The sequence below is a fragment of the Echiichthys vipera genome (genome assembly GCF_963691815.1).
Source record: "Echiichthys vipera genome assembly, chromosome: 17".
NCBI classification, from domain to species: Eukaryota; Metazoa; Chordata; class Actinopteri; order Perciformes; family Trachinidae; genus Echiichthys; species Echiichthys vipera.
Window position 1 is genome coordinate 5,854,248 of NC_139842.1, and position 19,011 is coordinate 5,873,258.

Below are 19,011 nucleotides of genomic sequence, written 5' to 3' on the forward strand. Positions count from 1 at the left end.
CAAACAGAACGGAGACCCACTTGCTCCACAGCACTAATAGTGGTCAACATCTCCACAGAGTTCCTTTTTTAAGGAGATTTGTGAATGAATGACCGCTGCTCAACTTCTGCAGTCACCAATGTTTCCAGATCTTAAGCCTTAATTGTTGACATTTCATAGTGACACATTTTTTGCATTTGTATGAGAGATGCGAGTCCGACTCTGTATGACGAGTGTGATGAACTATTTTCGTCCATGAAAACAGTGAAATATTAAGATTTGGCACATAATATTGGCTCGTAGCACCTTATACTGTATATGAATCATGTAGACATTCAGCTAAATTAAAGGGTTAGAAGCCGTGTCACCTTAAAGTCCCATGTCATCGTTTATGCATGTACACAAATATTTGATCATTAACAGATATTTTATTTCAGTTTTTTTTTTAAAGAATTAGTTCAACATCTATTCGCCAACAAATACTTCCAAATCATAACGTTCTGTTAAAACAAACCACATACAATTGGTAAATAAGTGATCCTTTGGACAGGACTAGGCTAACTGTTCCCCCTGCTTTCAGTCTGCATGCTAAGCTAACCACGTCCTGACTGACTTGGTACTGAACGCACAGAGCTGACACGAACGTCAATCTGAACATGTCAATCTACCGGTAAGTGCTTCTCCTTTGATGCTTCCACTGGCTTCCACTCATTCCCACACAGTATGAAAGTCATCTTGCTTTATACAGGTAGGTTGGTTCTACTCAGCGTTGCCACTGATGATGTCCATGTGAGAACAGAACACAAGCTCATTTCAAGACTCTACAAATTGATTTTCATACGAGCGGAAATGAAGGTTGCCTGGAAGACAGTAAACATCACAGACCGCTTTAAATGGTTTGTAGAAATCATGCAAAACGCTGGTATGGTCCTTGCAATGGCTGATTGGTTTATGTCTAACGCTCTCTTTCAGTCGGAGCCCCCAGTGAGTGACAGAACAATTAGCAGTGTCTACAAGAAATAATGTGAACACCAAAATATGTTATGTTTTCCCAAATATCTTCCCGAACCCACACTTCAGTACTTTCAATATAGATTTTATAAAATGTTGAAACATGGCACAGAAGTTCGACAGTGATTGACAGATTGCCTCATAAATAAGCGTTTGGTTCTAGTGGATAAGAGGACCGTCTGCCGTGGTTGTGTGTGTGTGTGTGTGTGTGTGTGTGTGTGTGTGTGTGTGTGTGTGTGTGTGTGCGTGCGCAACAGTTTCACTCAAAGTAGTGAAAACACTTAGAACACTAAGCATTTGGGCTCTAGTTTAAAGTCATAATCCTTTACATTTTCATTAAATCAGATACTGTTTGTCAAAGGTGGAGTCTGTCATTCCCTCGCTGGACTCAGACTGTCTTCCCACGCATCAGGGATCGACAGGAAACAATACAGCATGCAATCCAGCGTTACTACCAATACTTGTTTCTGTTTTAATTAAAATTGTTCTGTGGCTGGTAGGCTTGTTTCACGTGGGAAGAATTCTTTGTAACAGGTCAACATGTCACACGGGTCTGTTTACTGATTGGCTGCAGGTATTCTCTGGCAGCTCTTCACCCACAAAAGTTAAACTCAATCAAACGAAGTCAGAAAACGCTGAATATCGCGAACCCTGATCATTCATCCATCAAATGTGTCCACAAAACAAGACATGGAAATCAGCAGATTAGTCTGAAATATTACTGCGAATATGTAGCATGAACTCAGATTATAGAATGACTTCAAAACAAAATGAGTGTGTTTAGCTGAACTGTACAACAACACCTGCTGCTCTTCGGTCTTCTTCTGCCGTCACCCACCAGATCAACCAGCACTGAAATCATAAGGATTATAACTTTAAGGTACGAGCTAATATTCAGGTAATGGACGACCCCCACAACTACAGTAATACAAGGGTGTGCACGTGTGCATGTGTGCTGCCTTTAACTCTTGATCTCCAGGATGGAGGGGTTATGGTCGAGAATGGCCAGAATGATTTTGTCCATGTACTGCCGCAGACGCAGGTTGATCTCTTCCTGCTCCTTCAAAGCATCCACCAGCTGAGAGAGACAGACATGCGTGAGCAGAACAGTCAGAACACACACCAGCATTACACCATCCATCCATCCATCCATCCACCACCAGCAGCAGCAGCAGCACACTCACCTCATCCCTGGAAGCGTTGTCGATCTCAGCTGCCAGGCACTGGGCCTTGGTCTGACAGGCAAACAGGTTCTTAGCCTCGTACAAACTCAGACTGAGAATCTGAGCGTTCAAGTCGTCGTTCTGATCCCGCAGCTTATAGTTGTCCTGAGAAAGCAAAGAGAAAACAGCTCCTTTCAGAGGGGGTTGTGGAAGAAACTCTGCAACAAAAAGGTATTAAATATAGTCAAGTGTCACACAACGTTTGATTCTTCTTTATATCTCATATCTGTTAGACATGAAGCTACAGCTAGCAATTGTTTAGCTTAGCTTAGCACAAACACTGGAAACAAAGGTAGCCTTTTCTGTCCAAAGCTAAAAATACAATGCTCCCATAGCAAATAACCAAATTGATTACTGACATTTGGTGATAGGATGTGTTATTAAATATTCAAATGAAGAACTACACACAAAAAGAGAGGTGTTGAAACTTGTAATAGTGCATGAATTACTAATAAATAACTGGTTGTTGTGTTTGCCAGATAATAAGTAACCCCTTTTCTGGGATCAAAATATAACTGAGGAAGAAGTGACATCTTTATTTGTAATTATATATCAAGTTTGACACTTTATGATAGTGTTGCCCTCAAACAATCATACATGATAAAAGTAGAAGGACCTAACACTGGACTTTTACTCGGCTGCAGCTTTATATTCAGTGACAGATGCAGGAGGACACAGCTGCCAGGCTGAGATTCAACCACAAGTGAGTTTAAAAGGGATACTTCACTGGTGGAAACCTTAACCTGTATTGAAAGTGGGTCATTTCTATTTTGTTGTCTTCTTGACTGAGAAAAGTCAGAATGTGACTTTGTGGCACAAAACAAACAACTCCCAATATGCACCTTGTCCTCTTCAGAGACAGGCGTGATGAGGACATCTTGGTGGCTGAAGATGTTAATTTCTCCCCAACTTTGGGTCACAATCGGGCTGGAACATGTCTGATTATGTACTTTTTGGTTTTACAAGCCTTTATCGGTGATTTCCCAGGGTAAAAAGTGCCTTTACACGCTGTTACAGTCACTCTTGGGAAACACTGACCAATTAGAGCATACTGGGGTCAAAGAGACAGGCGCTAAAATAAAGGGTCTCAGGTTGGATACAGGTGCAGCAGCCATGGAAAGTATGAGAAAAATAATGTGTTTTACAAACATTAAAGCATAAGTAAACATTTTCTAGTGAACAGTAGTGCACTCTTTGTTTGGGAATGGATATAAAGAATTGACACTGTCTGTGTGTGTGTGAACCTGTTTCAGTCTCTTGACTTCATGCTCCATCTCGATCTCTCTGGTCCTGACGTTGAACTCCGCCAGCCCCTTGCCCTGTCCTGGGTGCTCCATCTCCAGCTTAAACAGCTGCAGATACTCCAGCTCCCGGCGGAGATCATCAATCAGCTGCAGAGAAAAGATAAGATGAGATGGAAGTCCTTCAACACTTTCCATGTCTATTATCTCTCTGCTTCACCTCCTGCATGGCCTCTTTCTCCTTTTGGAACTCGTGGCGGTTCTGCCAGAGCTTGTCCATGATCTTCCTGTAGAGGTCCATCTCATCTTTCAGCCGCAGACTCGTGTCCTCCAGTTTGTCTGTCATCCTCTGCTTCTCCTGCAGAGGAAAGGGGGCAGAAAAACAATTCACCACTTCTCTACTCTGACTTATTACATTTTGAGTCCTATTTCTGTTGTTTTCCAATAAGCCGTGATGAATGTTTACACAGTAATACTTCCACTTCCAACCTCTGGATTTTGTTTTAGACTCGTCTGATTGTGTAACTGCCCAGGGTTTTACCCAATGTGGTATATATAATGATGGCCAAAACTACTAATAATAACCAGGATCATCCTTTTAGTAAAATCACACTCACCTGGTCCAGTTTCTCAGTCTGGGACTTGAGTCTGCACACATTTATTTTCATATCTCCATTCTCTTCTTCCAACAGCTGGACCCTGTGTACGCACACACCCACACATCAACACGATTCAGTCTAATAACTGTGAGATAAATATACTAGCACAGAACATTCTCATGCTCTATTTTGTCTCATAAGTTCTTGCAGAAAGTTTTGGGTTGATACCATTTGTCACACAGATTTGGTTTTCAAGTCAAAAATCCCTCCAAAATACCACTGTAAGTGACTAAGAACTTGAGGAACTCCATAGAACAAAAACATGCCGTTATTTGGGATCAAAACATTGTTTTGATTGTCAATATACCTAGGAAATCCATCCATCCCCTGTATGGTCCAGGTCTCTAGTTAGTGGTTGTAAAGTTTCATGAGACTGTGATTGCCTAGAAGTCACAACAGCTATTTTAGACAGTGAGCTCAAGTGTCAAAAAATTGCTTCACTACAGTCACTGTAAGAGCTACTATGGGGACTAACATCGTCACACATGAATACAGCTGGGCTCATTGAATCCAAAAGAGTCTCAGCTTTCCAGTCATACTCAGTTTATGGAAATCCAAGACTGTTTAGAGACCCCAGTGTGCAGAAATAATCAAACACACTGTGTTAGAATAGCTCAAATAACACATTTGTACTACATGAGAAACGGCATGGCTTTTGGGACAAGCCTTGTATACCTCTTCATTGTGTGGTGGTCTGTGGCAGCAGTGTGGACAGATTACCTGTTACACAGCAGGTCTATCTCCATGTTTCTGTCTCTGTCCATCTTGCTGAAAGCCTCCCGGTGCCTCTTGGTCTCCTCCTCCAGACTCTGATCTGCCCTTGCCTCTGCATCCTTCACCTGCTCCTCCAGCTCATGCACCCTGATGCAAACACAAACGGCAACATTTCATGTAGTGACAACATGCAACGTTTAACACTGTGGCAACAAAGCTGCCATAAGATTGGGAAAGATGTCCAAACTGTATGATGTCCAGATATAGTTATGTGGACCTACGGAGCAAACTATCCGTCGGAAAACTGTACCCTAACACATAATCATACAGGTGCATCGATTAAATTACTGAAGACAAATGTGACTAATTCTAGGCCAACGTTAAAAAAAGCTTGAATGAATGAAGGCTTGATGATGAAGGGTTGAGTGATTGTGTTTTCCTACCTGTGTACCAGTTGTGTGTTTTCCTGTTTGAGTTTGGACTTGAGGTCACCGTTGGCCAGACTATCGCTTTCCAACTCTGTCACCTTCTTCTCCAGATAACTGACCTAAAAGAATACAGCCAGGCTTTAACACATCCACCTAATATATATATATAATGTACAGTAACTGCCTGCATGTGTGTGCGTTAGTACTTTCTCTGTGATATCGAGGTCGCAGGAGTCGATGCTGTCTGTGAACAGATCCTCGGTGCTGCTGCCCTGACTGGACCCGAACACGCTGTGGTTGGCGTGGAACAGCTGACTGCAGGGAGGAGAGGACACAGAGTTAATCCAGTCTACACGAGGAGGACTGTGCCAGCTGCTCAAACTGCTCTTCCATACACCACTCTGTTTATCACCCTGCTAAATGCTGAAACCGTCGTGAGTGACTGTGACTGATGATGATTCACTGCAGTATTTTCTATTAAAAAGGTAATTGGTAGGAAGGTCAGGTCACTCACCGTCCAAACGCTGTGCTGGAAATCTTTCTGTTCGGGCTGAAAAACAAGGGACAGACTGAGTCACGCGCTCAAGAATGACCAGGGACGGCAACTCTCACACACTTTCTCACCACATAGCTCTTGTGGCCAGATTCCTCTTATTTCTACAAGTGTCTCCGAACTCTGCCACTGAGGAGCCACTTTTAGCCTTAGGATGTTTTGTGAATACAGCCTGTGGTCTAACACCTTCCAGGGAGTTTTTTGAAAGCTCCTCTCCTCTTGTTCCAACAGTTTCCACTGATGGCTTCTCAGCTGGTTCAGTGTAACAAACCATCTGATGCGGCAGGTTTTAGAGCGGTCACACTGTTGAAAAATCACCATGATCACGTTGTAGAATAAAGTTATTGTTGCTGTGAGGGCAATTAACTAAACAACACATGTTGCAGAACTAATTCATGTTTCTGTTCATGCAGTTATCTCAGGATGTATTTCATCAAATAGAAATGATGAGGAAGCATCATGGAGCACAAGTTGTTATAGAGAGTAATTATACAGACACATTTGACTGAAAACACAGGAACTTTAGGCTAATTAAGGCTCTGATGTTTAGAGGTTCTTAGATCTTCGTTATATCAAATCCTGCCTAAAAACCTACCCATTTCCAAAGCTTTTGACCTCCCCTTCCCCTAACCACCTGCAGCCCTGGCTTCTCCCCTTGACTTCCCCCTCTACACTGCCTCTCCTTGCCATCATCCTCTGCAATGTAACTGTTAATGTACCCGTTTTGTCTCTCTGTCTGACTATTGTCATCTGTTTCATTCCACTATTGCTTCTATGTACTGTTGTGCTGTATTTTGCTTGTCCCCCCTGACCGTCATTACCCTTTTCTAGTTTTTGGGTTCTTGAAAAACAGTACATAAAATAAATGTATTATTATAAATACAACACATAAAAAATGAATCACTGAATTTTGAGTTGATGAATCCTCCTTGAACTGCCATGTTTATTTTGTCGCTGTATTGCATCTCACACAGAGACCAGCCCCCCCCCCCCCCGACACCCATGAGATTGGGATACGGTTGCTAAGGCAACAGCTCATGCGCACCCTTTAATGTGGGAATGAACAAGAGGCTGGGATTTGGGTGGATGGCTCATTGTTATATTGAGGCTGATGCTGAGGCAGCAGCTGGAGTGGTCTCATCCAGCGTGTGTCTCCCTGTGTTGTGTGTGTTGTGTTTGTCACCTGTTGGCTTTGAGGTTTCGAAGTCGGGCCTCCAGGTCGTTGAGTAGATTCACTTTCTTGCAGCACTGAGAGCAGTAGATATCAAGCAGCTCGCTGTTATACAGCTGCCGCATCTTCTGAGGAGTCTGCCCCGCACTGCAGACACACATTACATCAATATGGATCTATGCTGATAATAAGAGCGCAGTGAGAACAATATTAAATACAGTTGATGATATGAGAGGGTGTGATTCGGGCTTAAGTGCCAACCTGGAGGGCAGGGAGGACCCCAGGTCTGAAAAGGCATTTGTCCTGGTGTCATCCTCAGGGCAAGGACTGCTGGGAGTAAAATCCACATCCTCCCCTTCACCGTAGTCCTCAAACTGCTCTTCCTCCGAGATGACAGACGCAGACGCTGAGTTCACCAGGTGGCTGGGGTTGCATAGCAGGAAGTACAAGAAGGGAGAAGACAGATAAATCAAATATTGGGGCGGCAGGTGGCTCAGTGGTGAGAGCAGGCGCCCCATATACAGAAGCTATAAGTCTTAGACGCAGCGGCTGAAGGTTCAACTCCAACCTGCAGGCCTTTGCTGCATGTCGCCCCCTCACTCTCTCTCATATTCATCTCTCCTGTACTATAATAAAGGTGAAACAGGCATAAAAATAACCTTTAAAAAAACCTGCAAACAAAACAAATATTAAGGAAAATCATCACATGGCTACTGACTTCTCGTCTCTAACATTACCAGATGCCGCTGTAACTGACCTGTCTCTCCGTGTTGGATCCAAAGTGTCCGAGCTGCTGCCGTTTTCAGTGCTGCTGTCCATGTCACACTCCCCCTCACCATACGCACTGTTTTCTGGGTAGGACCGCGTACACATGATGATGGGAGGGCCTAGCTTGGCCTCACCGTTCTGCACATGCAAAAAAAAAAAAAAAACGTGAAATATTAGCATGTCAACGTGTGCACGATATACTGCCCTGGTGAGAGGAGTCAACGACACTCGACTGTGTTCAGGGCAGAGACAACTCAATTTGAGTTGAAGTTTTCTGCAATCACAGAGCATCGGACAGGAAAACCCAAGATATCTGAGGGTACTGTACCACTGGTAGCTAATTGGTACTGGGGATTGAATACAAGACTGTATCATGATGTCCATAAACTGCAAACTAATGTTTTCCAAAAATAAAATGGATGAGTCTCCCCTTTACAGACATTCCCACTATGATAATCTCATGCAGTTTTGGGAAAAAAACACTGCAGTCCTTCTCATGCAGCACTAACAGGGTCCCTAAACAGTCTTGGAATTGCATAAATTGGGTGGGACTAGAAAGCATTGCCTCTTGTGGTTTGATGTGTGATGGTGTTAGTCCCCAGAGTTGCCATTTTAATTCATCTTCAGGTTCCCAGCATTCAGATGTTTACCACTTCTATGTGGCCTTTTATCTCCACCTGAACATCCCCTGTCCCCTACCCCTCTAAAAAAAGGGGGTGTGGAACACTGAGATGTTAACAGATCTGTTAAAGCAGCAGCCCCCTACACAAACCTTAAATAAGACAGCAACCTCTTGTATAGCTGCAGTGTAAACCACATTAACCTGACGTTAAATCTGTCTTGAATAGAATTAAATTCACCTTGCAGACACATTCTGATACCACAGTTCACCTGACCTGGAGGTGGTCTCCGGGGTTGTTTTATCAGAATCATGCCCCAGATCTGCATCATCAATTATGCATATGCCTGTCTGGCTTCACCCAACTGAGGTGCCAAGGCAGGGTACACACCCTGTCTCTCACACACACAAACACACACACACACTTCAATCTGCAATTACAAAACAGTTGGTTTAATCCCATTTTAATTGACGCTATGGTTTGTGTGTTTTTGTACGCTTGTCTGCTGATACATATACACACACCCTGTCCCAGAGTCCAGCAGACATGGTACAGTCTCTAAGGAACCGTTGAGTAGCTTTCATTCATCAATTATACACATGTTTTTGTCTGAGATGGAGTGTGTGGATCTATGATAAATGAGGAAATGTAAATATTATTCCCTGCAGCTGACCTTACACTGAAACATACTGGGAGTTTAGACTAAAATCACAGATAAGATAATTCAATTCATTGTAGTGTTCGGTGACTCCCTGTATACAATGTATATACAGATTTAAAATATACAACATATTTGGAAGTCACCATCATGCCACCACAAGACAAACTAGTAGACATCATTTGTGACGTGTGTTTACACTTTTTCTTGCTCCAACTTCCTCCATGCAGTTCATTTCTTTAAGACTTGTGTCATCTGCTTTTTAATAGATCGGTGCTGTCTATTAAGGGTTATTCCCTAAAGCAAGGACGGCAGAGGGATCCAACTTTCCCTCAGCAGGTCTGTTAATCAGCAGAAGAAATTAGGAACATCTGTTTCAATCCACAAAGACCAACACCAAACTGCATGGACCCCAACAGGTGCAACATATCTGACACGCAGCAGTGAGGAAGATGTTAATCTAGCACAGCCTGCAAACTTCAGTTTGATTATTCAAATAAATGATATCATCATTTGATTATACAAATACATTATGTCATCAAAATGTTTTACTTCCAGTGGTGGAGACCAGACACACACATTATTCAAAATATTTAATCCACAGTGGATCCACACACCAGAAGTACAATAAACTAAGCATCGTCCCGCTTCTCCACATGTCTCCTCTCCAGTCTCATCACTGTGTGTGTGCACGCGAGTGTGTCATCCGAATAAACATACGGTATCTTTCGTGGAGGTACGACCAGAATCCGCTGTACTCCGGAAGCTTCAAGGCTCAGTATGCTGCACACACATAGGTATCCCTGCAGCTTTCTCATTCACACTGAAAAACGCACACATGGTTCAGCTGGGGCAAAGCCACACCTCCATCTCTCTCTCTCACACATGCTTTCGTTCACTCTTGTTGCTAAGCAACTCTTCACTTGGGCTGATCACTAGAGGGGACATGGGAAGTCATGCAGTGCAACACACAGTACAGGCAGCAACTTATGATATATTGCAGATTTATAAATATTCAATTCATGCTACTTTGCACGCTGATGTCCAAACATGTCGAAGCCCATTTCTGCCAGAGTTAGGAATGATACAAAATAAATATACTGATGGTAAATCAAAATAACTCTGTTCTCAGGAGGGGGGCGGCTGCCACCTCAAGCTCAAAATGAGGGTCCTAAACAAACAGTTGTAACTGAAACTAGTTGGATGGAGTCAACAATTACTTTTTTAGTCAGCAGGTCTTTTAAGCAGCAAAATAAATCAGGAACACCTGTGTGAATCCACAAAGACCAACACAAATCTTACAGATTTCTTTTCTTGCTCCAACTTGCATGTTTTAGGTTTCCCCCTGCTCTAACACACCGGATTCTAACCATTATCAAACCTGTGACAAGCTTCAGCTGAAGCTTGATAACGAGCAGAGCATTAGATTCAGGTGTGTTGGAGCAGGGAGAAACCTAAAACAACATGCATCCAGGAGCAGGATTGGAGATGCCTGGTATGAAGTGTCATGTGGTTAATCCAGACTGTTTACAGTATAGCTTAGTCCATTTATACAGCTTCCATTGAAACTCTATCATGGACTACATTTTGCTGTATTCCTGCATACGAACACAGGGAGATAATGGGTGGAGCTCAGCTGGGAAATACATCCTATTTGCATCTGTCCTAAGGACCTCACTTATAAAAGCTGATGGACTGCACACAAACACTATAAACACAAAGGAAAAGGTACAGTAATGGCCTCCAAAAATATAGGAGTTCAAAGAGATAGATGCACTTTGGGTGCCTGGTCTATCACTGTGTGCACAATGATGAAAAGACATCAGCGCCCCCCACCTCCAACTATGAAAGTGATCAGTGCCAAGCAATGACTATGTTCTTGCTGAGTAAATATCTGCCTAAACCTCACATTACACTGTACCTGGTAAATGTAACCATTGTCAGTCACGGACGGCTGGTTGGAGCTAACACTGCGAGGACCCACAGCCATCTTCAGGATCTCCTCACAACCTGCAGGAGGAGGAAAAGACAAGGATGTTTGTCCACTTTAAGGAATAGCGATTTAAGAATAAGAGGAGAAAATTGACACCATTCTAAGTTAGCTTAGCATAAAGACTGGAAACAGGGGGAAACAGCTAGCATGGCTCTATCCAAAGGTAACAAAAAAAAGCGCAGTACTACTGAGCTAACTATACCACTTTGCTACATCATTTCCATCTACTGTGCACTTCTGACCTTTAATGGCGAACACCGCGTGGCAGAAGTCTTTGAAGTTGACCTTTCCGTGAGCGCTAGGATCCAGGTACCTGGTTAACTTCTTCACCTGCAGGAGACAGAAGTCAGTCAGAGATCTTTACAACAGAACTAGTTCAGCTGTGTGCTATATATATAAAGAGGCCTGTCATTCGAAATGTACTGTGATTTGTAGCCGTGCTGGTGACAAGGCTCTATGGATATCAATGTCACCACTTTTGTTACAAATACAATTTTGGAAATGATAATTAGTACAGATTGCCATGTTCCCCAGATGATCATCTTGCACCATCATCATAGTTTGGTTTATGACTATATAGCCGTCTTACAAGCCTTAGTGTCTAATTACCATATGTTAGCATGCCAACATGCTAAACTAACATGGTGAATACAGTAAAACAACAGTTTGCTCACATTGTCATTATAAGCATATAGTATGACATGCTAACCTTAGCATTTAGCTCAAAGCATCAATGTGAACAATTGTGCCTTAATGCACGGGCTTAGCAGAGATTAAGTCCTAAATTAGAATATTATATTTTAGCACCTACATGAAGAATACTGGCCCAGGGAAGCCAGAGAGGTTTCCCATGGATCTGTGATGATGAGCACTCCCATGCCAGAGGAAAGGGACAGGCCTTCGGTTTCATGGGCAGGCCCCGGTAAACTGATTTTTTTCTACAGACTTTTAATGCAATAATTGATTCAAATTGAAAAGTTCAACATTATGTAGGGTTACAAGTTAAAAAAAACTCCCCATGACTAACTAAGAAATGTTAGATATTTTAATGACACTTAAAATCCAATTAAGTATGCTACAGTGGCGTAGTCTCAGCCACTATTAAACCTGACTATTCAAACGCAAACAGTCCACGGCCTCAGTCAGTTATTACTGCAAAAACAGGTCACTAAAACGGCAATACAGTATGTGGACAGCTGCACAATCAGCACCATGGACAGCACTGCACAACAAAACAGTGTGCAGCTCAGGGGACCTTTTATTCCACTCCCTCACATATCTGTTACTCCATTTTGGAAAACATGCATTAAGAAAAGAAGCTGAAAAACATTTCAGTACAACAACTGATATAAATTTGATTGTGTTTGTCTGTGTTTAATTGAAAAGACTGATCCTCTCGTGTTGCTGCTCTGCACACAATTATTGTCTTATATTAATGAGTTTCATATTCTGTTTACTGAATAAACTCTCCATTTATTTGTTGCTGATAATTGATCGGGGGTTCTGAATTAATGTTGCCTCGCCATGTGTGAACATCATCATCACACTGCTCTGTGTCAACATCAAACTCCTACAGAGTGTCAACCAACCTTATTACAAATGGCAAAATGGTAAATGGACTGCATTCATATAGAGCCTTTCTAGTCTTACCCCTCAAAGAGCTTTAGAACACAAGCCAGCATTCACCCATTTACACACAACAAACAATCAAAAACATAAAGCAAATGTTTAAATATTTCAAAAGTGGTACAAAATGCACATGTATACTATAATGAGTAGAGTCCATCTTAGATGTGTCTGCATCTACACTTGTTTATCCTACAGTAGCTTCAAAACAAGACCCAAATTATGTTTTAGCACAGGAACCAGCAGTACAAATATATTGCATACAATGCATTATATTACTAGTATATATTATACATTATATTACTATTGCATTTGTACTGTAATAATCCCACGTGTGCAATAAAGGAAAAGCAGTGTGGTGGCAAGAGAAACATGAAGAGTAAAGATGTTATGTAAAACTGACTGTAGCAATCACCAGACACTCACTGCGGTGATGTGTCTGGATGTGTCATTGTTTTTCCAAAAGAAACAAATGTAAACACAGGACCGGTGCAGTGAGCACCATCTCACAGGCGGATCAAATCGTTACTTAATAACCAACCAATCCGCTCATAGTGAAGCTCCCGTCGCCATGGTGACAAAGAACACAGAGATGAGAGGAGCTGGAGGGATGGGAGGAGGAAGAGGGAGAAGGAGCTACCTCTCAGTACGACGGAGTTATTTTTAGTAATGTGTTCAGGGCGCTCAGCCGCCATGACAGCTTAAAGGAAAATCTACTCTCATTGTTACATAGCATTTATCTGTGTCACTCATCCAGGATTTAACCCCATTCCACTGATTCAAATTTCTCTTCCAAGCTCATGTTTTACGCGACAGTCTCAAATAACCTCCCTTAGTTAATTGCATCTTTAAGCCCAATAACTACAAAAATGGTGCTACGGCATATAGTTTACATTGTTCCCCGATGCCTACCACAGGTTTAAAGATTCATGTCCAGTTCTTCCAGGCAGCCACTGGTTTGAATCTTATCCTCAGGGTATGGAGATCCACTTGAAGGCTTGGGAGAGTGTTAGGTACATTCAGACCGTTTCGTTATGCTTTGGCATGTGTTAAAGCAGCTGCAAACACGGACCATACTGAAAACTCTTGATGATTCAACCCTCAATGTATTAGATGTGGCTGACAAACAGCCAATGTTTCATCTGTGTGTGCTGGTTGAGGTTGGTTCTTTGATTTGAAAACACTAACCTCCTTTCTCTTGTTCCCGCCTGTATAATTACCTGCCCTGCCCTAATTAATGCCACCTGTGTTCATTAGTCACTCTCCTTGTGTATTTAATCAGTGTGCTTCCCTCTCCTTGTGCAAGTTCTTCTTGTGTCTGCTTCATGGTAAACCAGACCTTGTTCTTCATGTTTTGGACCTGGCTCCCACCTTTTGTTTTTGGATACCTCTGCCTGAGTTTTTGGACTGAATTCGGTATACCGACCTGTTTCCAAGTAAAGATTTTTCTACCAGCCTGTGAGTTGAGTTTTGCTTTTGGGTCCACTCATTGTCTGCTGGCCCCAGTGTTACAGCCGTGCATTCCTTACACGTTATCCTCTGTCTCCTTGGCTGTCAGAAATACCAACAGGCAAATACTTGCGTTATGTTAATGTAATGAATTATGTATTTAAACCACATCACTGAAGGTTGAATTTCATGGCAAACAGAAATGAATGGAATCTGGAGCCATCTTCTGTTACCAGTCACAATCTAATCCATCATATGGATGTGCACTGGAACTGGAAGCAGCTCTCTCCAGCCACCGCTTCAAACACGCCAGCCAACTAATGAAGATGGATTTAGTATTTGGCTCGATATGATAGATTAGCAAGCTGCAGAATCATGGGGTAAGTAATCAAGCGATGAATCAAACTCAGTGAGGTGCTCTGCTTTTAACCAGAACTTAAAAGGTATGATGATTGCTACCACACCGGTCTCAGCCTCTTTACATCAGCTCGCTGTTTGTTTTAGGATTGATTTTTAAAGCTCCTCATGACCTAGCTGGATTATAATTTAGACCTTTTAATTCCTTATTGACCTTTATGTTGTTTGAGAGGTCTTCTGTCTGAAAACCTCAAGGGGACAGAGCTTTTTCAATCAGGGCCCTGAGGCTCTGAAACGATGTTCCCCAGGAAATAAATCTGTCAGTGTCGTCTTTTAAGTCTCCGCTAAAAATGTACTTTTATCAGACAGCATATCCTGATTTTATCCAAGCTGCCGGCTTGTTTTATCGGTTTTTAATATTAATATTGATTTGAGGCTTTTAGTTCATTTTATTCTCTTTGCGGTTTTAATTGTGTTCCGTTTTTATTATAAAGCACTTTCTAACTGCATAATTATAAAAGTAAGTGTTGATCATTGGCGCCCTTGCTTGTCCCAGTATCACATATAGAATAACTAATCTGGGCATGACAATGCACTCTCCATGGTATTGAACCTAAGGCTGGCACTACCTGCTGCACCCTGTCAGCACTGTCGGATACATCAGATCCAACATTTGGACATCTGGAGTTAACCTGCACCGACCTCACTGCACCTGAGCGCAACACAAAAACCTGTGTGGATTCCATCTTATATTTAACACAAAGAATGTAAAATGACACCGGGCCCAGTTCAGCAACCATGGCGACTGCAATGTTCAACCTAAGGTGAGCGTAATGACATGGAATTACAGCGAGGCGGTTTAGCTTGGGTTGCTGCACCAACATGATGTGGTGTATATCCTGCTTCAAATTCAACAAGGGGTTGCCGGATTAATCTAAGGACGTCACGAGATGAGAAGAAAAACTAGATTATGCTGCACGACATACAGTTCATTCTACAGTGAAGTACTGAGGAGGCAGATGGTGGGTTTTACCTAATGACTCAAATGACCAATCTGAGAGGAATAATCCACTTGTTAACTGCTCAGAACTTCCAAACATGCAACAAGAGGTCACAGGGAGATATTTCTTCATATTAAATGTTGGGAAGCGTTTTCACATAATTACAAGCTGTTACTTGTATGAACTGGTAATAATAGCTTTTTATTTACTTGTGTTGGGGATTACTGTACGCATTTTAATCTGGTCTCATTTCACAATTAAACAGCATCTTTATGTACTAATTATTTGTATCTATTTAATCCATTTATGCTTCTCTTTACCACATAAGATCTAACGCATGGGTGTCAAAGTGATCCAGTAAAGGGCCGTGTGGCTGCAGGTTTTTCATTCCAACCAATCAAAAACACACCTGGTCCAACAAATCAACTGTGTGAAGACAGTTCAGGTGATGGAGTAAGAAGAGTCAGGTGTGTTCTTGCTTGGTTGGAATGAAAACCTGCAGCCACACGGCCCTTTACTGGATCACTTTGACACCCATGATATAACCCTTGTATGATTTTTGAACACAGAAAATGGTAGCAGTAAAAGAGACACTTGCTCTTAGATTAACACTGTAGGGTTAAACTAACAGTGGTGTCTCACAGCACATTAGGCCAGAGATGGACAGAAAAACATACATCACCAAACAGCCTACTGGAAAAAGACTAAACATACACGGGGAGAACATGCAAACTCCACACAGAAAGGTCCAGGCCGGGATGCGAACCTGTAACCTTCTCGCTGTGAGGCAACAGTGCTAACACATATATACATATACTGCTATTCTTCTTTTTTAACATGCTACCAGTATGTTATTTATGTGGATGTAGGGTAGCTGCAAAGATGATTCAATTAGTGGTCGACCATTAAATGATGTGCCATCTATTTTGATAATCGATTGTTTTGTGTTATTTTTTAAGAAGAAAGAAAGTCAAAATTCTCTGATTTCAGCTTCTTAAATATGATTATTGTCTGATTTCGTTACTCGGCCATGGCAGTAAAGTGAATATCTGAGTTAAAAACAAAACAAGACATTAGAACTTCATCATTTTTCACCATTTTCTGACATTTTGTATCAATTGATTGAGAAAAATAATCGACAATGGAAAGGATCCTTAGCTCCAGCCCTATATCTGCATATCTGTACATAACATTTGCGTTCATACATGGGCGTTTTTGTTGTTGGTTTGTTTATTAGCAACTGGTTGTGGGTGTAATAAGGTGCAAACATGATTATGTAATAAAAGTAGCCTATTCTTTTTTGAATACCAGAACCAGTTGACTGCAAAAATGATTTCCTACAGTAGGCTGATGATTCACCTGGCCTCTGACACACATTAAGACCCGATGAAGAGGCAGCACACACCATACCCTCTTCATCATATAGCAGCACTGTGCTACAGAGCTAGCTAACGTCGAATGAGTCACTTCCACCTCGAGCTGCACACCTGTGACATTTACACGCAGAGCAGGTGTGTGTCCAGCCCCGCCGCGTCACTGACGGAGCTCGGCATCAAAGCGTCGGCCGGTGGACCACCAGACGGCTCGACGGGGAACCATTCACACCGTGATGTAACCTATGGCAGCCTCTCACCTCGTCTCCTTGACCGAACTGAAGACCGAGGTCCACCAAGTGCTCCACCCGGATGAAGCCGTCGGCATCCTCGTCACACACGTCGAAGACCTCCTTGAGCCTCCGGAGAAACTGCAGCAGCTGCTCCTGCTCGGGGACAACGCGTCCTTCCATCGTAGAGAAGGAAGAAGGAGGAGAAATGTCCTGTTACTGAGCCGCCGCCATCATCGTATCATCACCAGCAGCCCGTCCTCCGTCCTCTGTCTCAGCTCCGGACTGCTGTTTCTGCTGCTGCTCGTTCAGGAGCAGCGACAAGTCACGGAAAAGGACGATGATGTACGACCGGAGCACGAGGCATTGCGTCACAGGCCGCCTGCTAATTAATAATCCAGGTGTGTTTCCAACCACCCGCCGGATGACACCGAGCAGCTGCTTCAGTGACCCGAAACGCCCTTCAGCTGTCTGTGAAAGCTCTTCAACAACAACAACAACAAAGACTCTTTCAATATGTGTTAGTCCCTGCATGAGACTTTGCTCCTGTGTCTGTGTTGTTATTTTTACTGTCTTCTAATGCTTGTTATTGTTGGGTTATATTGTATGAATGTGGTTGGTTTTAAGTGCTTTATGTATATACATATACATCATAATAGTAATACAAGTTGAGTTAACCCTCCCTTTATCCTTAGGGTCAATTCAATGTTTAACACTAAATACATAGTTGACATCATGACTTTTCCTGATTTTATGGGACAACTGGGAAAAACCTAAAATTGGTATGCTTATATTTTTTCTACAGACTTGCATATGGTAATTTTAAAGATTTAATCATTATTATCAATATTACAGTTTATTTAGAAATGTTTTTAATTGTTTTTTTGAGGTCAAACTGACCCTGTACGCCAGGGGCGTCAAACATGCGGCCCGTGGGCCAGAACCGGCCCGCCAAAGGATGACTTTCCGGAGTTTTAAAAATTAGCAACTGAACTGCAATTTTACAATAACAGCGCTGGAGCCGCCGGTGTTCTTTTGCTGTCAGGTGGACTTTTATTTGTCAGGATGGACGTACTGAACCAAACCACAGCCTCTGATCTATTCTTAACCAAGTGGTTTCCATGCCTAACCCTAAGCGCTCCCTTCTGTCAGCTATCATCGGCCATGTGACGGTGTTCTTGGTGCAGACACCAATAATAAGCATGCAAGAGCTATGATCCAAAATCAGGCCTGACCCTGCAGGAACCCGCTGTCCAAACCCAACTCGAGCCGGAACCACGGCAGCAGTTTCGGGCCCAAACTCAATTTGAATTTTCACTTTAAATGTCATATTAAATATAGATTTTATAATATTTATAAGAGGCTTCATAATGTTTTGTATAAAGACAGTAGTATTCAGAATGTACTTTTTCACACTAAAAGAAAAATTCTAGGTTGTCGTGATTTGGGGTTATGCTGTGACTTTACTGGTCCAGCCCACTTGAGATCAAATTGGGCTGTTGTGGCCCCTGAACTAAAACGAGTTTGACACCCCTGCTGTACGCGATACACGCTGCTGTCCTTGATAATGGAAACTGCTTTCATTCCAAATATTAATAACACAAAATAGTACTTACAAATAATACACTTCCTTTAAAACACACAAACAAATATCCCTCAATACAATTTTAGATCAATTAGTCAGATTTCTTTTTTTAAATAAATACACGCAGAATACCAGACATGAAAACTTTAGCTACAACTGTGATTCGGATGATTTTCTGGTTTAAATTGCTAGGCTCAAATAGACTCCAAGGATGAACGGTGATGGTAAAATTTGAAGGTAACAGGAGGTTTTCCAATAAATAATTATTTCTGAGTGAAGAAATTCTACACTTAGTATTTATTAACATGTCAAAGTGACAAAGGTACAAATATCTGGCCCATCTACAGTGTCTGTGCCCGCCAAATGTTTACA

At 42.2% G+C, this 19,011-nt stretch overlaps 1 protein-coding gene across 2 annotated transcripts; it reads right to left on the minus strand.

Moving 5' to 3' along the window:
- Window positions 1–1,864: 1,864 nt before the first annotated feature.
- Window positions 1,865–17,237, minus strand: rab11fip4a (RAB11 family interacting protein 4 (class II) a; the record flags this gene model as incomplete). 2 transcript variants are annotated; one of them, XM_083931470.1, is made up of 15 exons in its annotated part: window positions 1,865–2,068; window positions 2,175–2,318; window positions 3,458–3,604; window positions 3,675–3,812; window positions 4,072–4,153; window positions 4,834–4,974; window positions 5,271–5,374; window positions 5,462–5,570; window positions 5,770–5,805; window positions 6,992–7,126; window positions 7,241–7,402; window positions 7,737–7,885; window positions 10,947–11,035; window positions 11,261–11,348; window positions 17,085–17,237. In XM_083931470.1, 15 exons carry the CDS (start codon window positions 17,235–17,237, stop codon window positions 1,952–1,954), a joined length of 1,794 nt encoding a protein of 597 aa, XP_083787596.1. In that variant the 3' UTR covers window positions 1,865–1,951. The 2 variants fall into 2 exon arrangements, with proteins under 2 accessions (XP_083787596.1, XP_083787595.1); XM_083931469.1 differs by having other exon boundaries at window positions 7,241–7,385; window positions 7,717–7,885.
- Between the last annotated feature and the right edge of the window lie 1,774 nt (window positions 17,238–19,011).